The sequence below is a fragment of the Etheostoma spectabile genome, chromosome 11 (genome assembly GCF_008692095.1).
Source record: "Etheostoma spectabile isolate EspeVRDwgs_2016 chromosome 11, UIUC_Espe_1.0, whole genome shotgun sequence".
Classification (NCBI taxonomy): Eukaryota; Metazoa; Chordata; class Actinopteri; order Perciformes; family Percidae; genus Etheostoma; species Etheostoma spectabile.
The window spans coordinates 17,358,291-17,362,726 of record NC_045743.1 but is presented as its reverse complement, the minus strand read 5'-3'; the positions used below and the strand labels follow the sequence as shown (position 1 = coordinate 17,362,726).

General features: G+C 40.5%; 1 protein-coding gene across 3 annotated transcripts in view; it reads right to left on the bottom strand.

The window, feature by feature from the left end:
* The window catches only part of mlphb (melanophilin b), a 49,416-nt gene that overhangs the window by 17,428 nt on the left and 27,552 nt on the right, over nt 1–4,436 (bottom strand). For 2 of the 3 annotated variants that reach the window (XM_032530365.1, XM_032530366.1), the window contains exons 6-9: nt 3,828–3,883; nt 2,065–2,157; nt 984–1,125; nt 193–431 (exon numbers count right to left, since the gene is read on the bottom strand). In XM_032530365.1, coding sequence (XP_032386256.1) covers nt 193–431; nt 984–1,125; nt 2,065–2,157; nt 3,828–3,883 — 530 coding nt within the window. The remainder of the gene's footprint in view (nt 1–192; nt 432–983; nt 1,126–2,064; nt 2,158–3,827; nt 3,884–4,436) is intronic. The other variant, XM_032530367.1, reaches the window with a different exon arrangement.

The window sequence follows — 4,436 nt, the reverse complement described above, 5'->3', positions numbered from 1 at the left end:
AGGGGTTAGACGGAGGAGATGCCACTTTCAGATCTTACTAACATTACCAACCCTTTAATAGGCTGCTTCAGGAAACGTCAGGAAAAAACATCAACACTGGATTTGTGTGTCTCAAAGCCATCTGCCAAATCAGTGTTATGTAATTAGGATTTCATATTGTAATTAAATGGTATTGTGAATGATATTAAAGACCTGTGGTGGAGGGTTGGCTGAGTTCAGGCTCTCCTGGGAGGTGTGGCTGCAGAGGCCCAGATGAGACTGGTAGAGAGGGAAGAGCTTGTGCTGGTCTTCCTCCTCAGAGTCTTCGGGGCCGGGCAGATAGCTGCTGCTGCCCGGGGGGCCCCAAGCACCGCCGCTGCCCCACGACGAGGAGCTGAGCCGGGACACGGAGCGAGATGGAACAGTCTGGTTGTCTGGGTACGCCAGGTCATCTAAAAACAATACAAGAGTAAATCAGGAAATACAGTTTTCTTCAGCAGTTAAGAGAAATGTGGTACTTTTATGTGGATATCCAATCCGTGTTGATGGTAAATGTAGTCGATTGAAGGAATAAATTCCTCAGTGCATGCTATATTGACCATAGACTGTGTAAAATGATGGACGACGCGTCTGCACCTTCTCCCACTGTACAAAAGTGAAGCCAAAATTTCCCAGATACGGCTTAAGTACATACATTATACCTGTACTAACATTAGCCATGTGGCTCATTAGTGCACACATACCATGGGACCATTAACCGGCTGTACAGAGTTATCAAAGACAATATTATATATGTATAAAATAGGGGAGTCTGTTGACCTTAATCAACAGAGAAATTGGAAATTAGCTATCTAACTTGCTAGCTAACAGGTTTATTGTGTAAACCAAGTCCCTACATGGGAGTAATGTCAGCTAAATAAATAGAAACATAAAATACATGCTGTACATATGCATTTGCTGTTTTCATCCCCATGTAGTTTGTTTGTACTTTCTTCTTTCTTTACCTTGCTGTGGAGCCATTCCCAGGTCCTGAACTTTGCACTGGTCCTCCAAAATCTGGTGGAAAACCGAGGCCATGTCGGCCTCAGCGAGCATCGACTCCCTCTCACCTGCATCCATGTCCATGATGTCTCGGGAGACCGAGGCCTAGGAATGAGGACGGAGACTGGTTATTAATCAGTATACTGTTAATCAGTTGGAGCTAATGATGCTAGAAAGTTAGCATCAGAAAAAGAAGGTGGGTGAAGACATTAGGGTTGTCATAAAGGTGTGATTTAATAAAGGGAGAGTTAGAAATATTACAAGCCAAAGTACTGTGGCTTCACAAACTCATCTCAGATTTTAAGAGAACCCTCAAAATTAGTAATTGCATTAGGTAGATTTAGTTACCAGCTACAGAGTAATGGTTACTGGTGGCAGACATTCTTATTCATTCTCTGCATGCAAATTAAATTAATTAAATTAAGCAGTGTGCTACAATGAAATAATAGGTAGAACTGGTTCAAGTGTCGGCACAGCAGTGAATTATGTCATTCAATTTTGATCCATGTTATAAACAAATGTATCTGCATTTATAAAGTTACAACTGCGGAGACCGAGCCCTTAATTTAGTGTTTACTGGCATTAGTCTGGTGTGTTGGTGCTTTGTCATGTTAATCATGGCTAATAATGCAACAACTTTCCTTTCACAGTTCATCCTATTTATTTTTAGGATATAACCACTGAAGATGGGAAAGTCTATTGCCATAGTCCTCTGTAAACACACAACATTGTGACTTGGTTTCATATCACGTGAGTCTCTTGACATTTGGTGAAATGTTGTATTGTCAGAGTCTTCAGTTAATGAGCTGACACAAGGTCTCAGTGTCTGAGCAAACACAAGCATGCACACATGGATGCAATTATGGCCAGAAATGAGAATGAAAAATGACAATGCTCAACACTTAAGAAATGTTCTTGACAATTTTGGAAAAAAAAGAAAACCGAAACAGGCTAAAGAGGAACCAGACAATGGGCTCCTTGTATAAGACGGGCAGATTAGTTTGGCACGGGTTAAAGCTGTTTCTGGGGTTGTCCTGCTTCTACCTGGCTCGGCTGTCCTCTCGATTCGATGGAGTAGTCACCGCCAAGTTCAAAATCAAAGGGATCGACAGTTAGCCGCCTTTTGGCCTTTTTCATCTTTGGAGAGCAGAGAGGGAAACACCACAACCAACATGGAGGAGAGAGGTAGGAAAGATGAGGAAAGTGAAAAAAGTACAAATAAGAATAGAGGAGAAGAAGGATTCAGAAATCCTCACCACTGCAAAGCGCTTCTCACACTGGGATAATAATGCACAATGTAACCCATATACCAATCATACATTATGGAGAACATTTCTCTCAAAATACACACAAATCAATAAAAAAATAGCAATGCCTACTGTTGTTGTAGCAATTTTTTTTTAAATATATGTTATAAATGTTAATATATGTTTATCCAGATGATTAAAAGAGTCTTTCAGACCAGTGTAAAATGTTAAATATCCTCGGTTGCTGGACATGTACAGATCTTTTGGGGGTTAGGGGGGCAGTACCCTACTAGGAACTGTAGAGGGCACTCTGTCTAAGAGAAAATCCAACAAGGGATGAAGGAATCCCCTGGTCTTCTACTACTTGGTCTTTTAGTAACATCCATCAAAAGTCCATTCATATATCATATAAATAACACAACCTTAATTGGTAGCCACATTGGAAACAAAGACAAAGACCCAGCAGAGCCCGAGAGTCCTGTCAACAGTTTCTTCTTCTCTGCTGCCGCAGTGATTGAAAATAAACAACGCTCAGCTCCTTCATTACACAGAGACGGGGTATAAACAATACAGTCTTGGGTTTATGAGGAATTCCAGTGGACTCCGAGCCCCTTTTTTTTTTTTTTAACAATCTCAGGACTTAAACCAGAGGCTCTTTCAACCCTATGCTGACTCTTTTATGTGCGTGATCATGTGTGACAGCCTGGTATTTACCCACAATACACCGCTGCCGATGCACTACACTACTAAAAGTCTACCGTGCCTAACCTTAGTGGACCCAAGCTGTCAAGACTTTCCAGTTGTTCGTGACGCCTGGACTAGATCACATATACAACCCCTCAGCTTTTTCACAGAGGACAGAGCCCTCAGCACGACAACGGCAGACGCTTGCACACTCTCAGTTGTTTCACAAAACATGTGCATGTAAAATGCTGATTTGAACGTCCAATAAATTGTCTGTTTTGCAGATGCAATATTGTTCCACTCATCAGAGCATATTTCAGTTAAGAAACAGGAAACAAACAACCGGAGCTGAAGGGAATCAGGTACATTGTAAACCTTTGATGTAAATTTACAGCTAAAACCTTACAGTTTCTCACTGTTTTGATATTACACAGGATCATACCGTAAGTGGCAATGCATTCTGGGAGAAAATAATAATATTACAGCACTATCTGCAGAGTGTTGCAGATTCCAGGTATTTACCATTGATCGCAGTGCGGGGGAGTTTTGCTGCTGCCAGTATATTACAGTAAATTTACAGTGTATTGTCTTGTGGGTTAGAAACGTGTCGAGGCGGAGGTAAACACCAGAACTACTAATGTTCTGCTCTCTGAGTACAAATTGATATCTGCTTCTTGTTTCACGATGCATATCGCTGGAACGCTTTCTGCTGGCCACAAACTCACTAAAAGTTAAGGATGTACGAAATAGCTGCAAGATGCCTATTAGTTTAATGTTCTCAACAAGCAAAGAAAGACTAGACCATCCAAACAGAAGCACATGGAGATTATACCCGTGTACTAGTGTACTGAAAAATGTAAAAGTGAGTTGCCGTACCCCCTTGTAGTGGTGTGAGTCGGTCCCGTCCATACTGTGCTCCTTGTATCCATTTACTGATGAAGAAGGAAGATATGAAAAGCTTTTTTAAGAACAACTGAATGACAATGTACAATAAAGTATGTATGATTTCTAAAAAAGGGATGCAGTGCACATATAAAATCATCCGGCATTTCTCTTGTTAATGCTTTTTCAAAATGACTTGTTTTTGAGGAATTTAAGGCAAACAGGAGATTAAAAGTACACACTTGCATGAAGAGAAACTCGGTTTAACACATCTGTGGATTAAAGCCACTAATTGGTAAGAGACTGATCCTTATTTATTTAAGGAGGCACCAAAGGACCTTTTAGATCTTCAGTCAAAACCGACATGACCCTCTCATATTTCAGATATAGACATTTTTTAAAGAGGTCAGATTTGACCCGAGGACAACAGGAGGGATGAGAGAAAGAAAAACACTCTATTATTCTGCAATATATCGAAATTTATCACCTTTTTTCCAACTTCACATTTTTCCCCAATTTCAAATGATCCTTTTTTTCTGCAAAATATGATTGTATACCACATATATAATAAAAAATCCATACTTGGCGCCTGTGTATCGATAC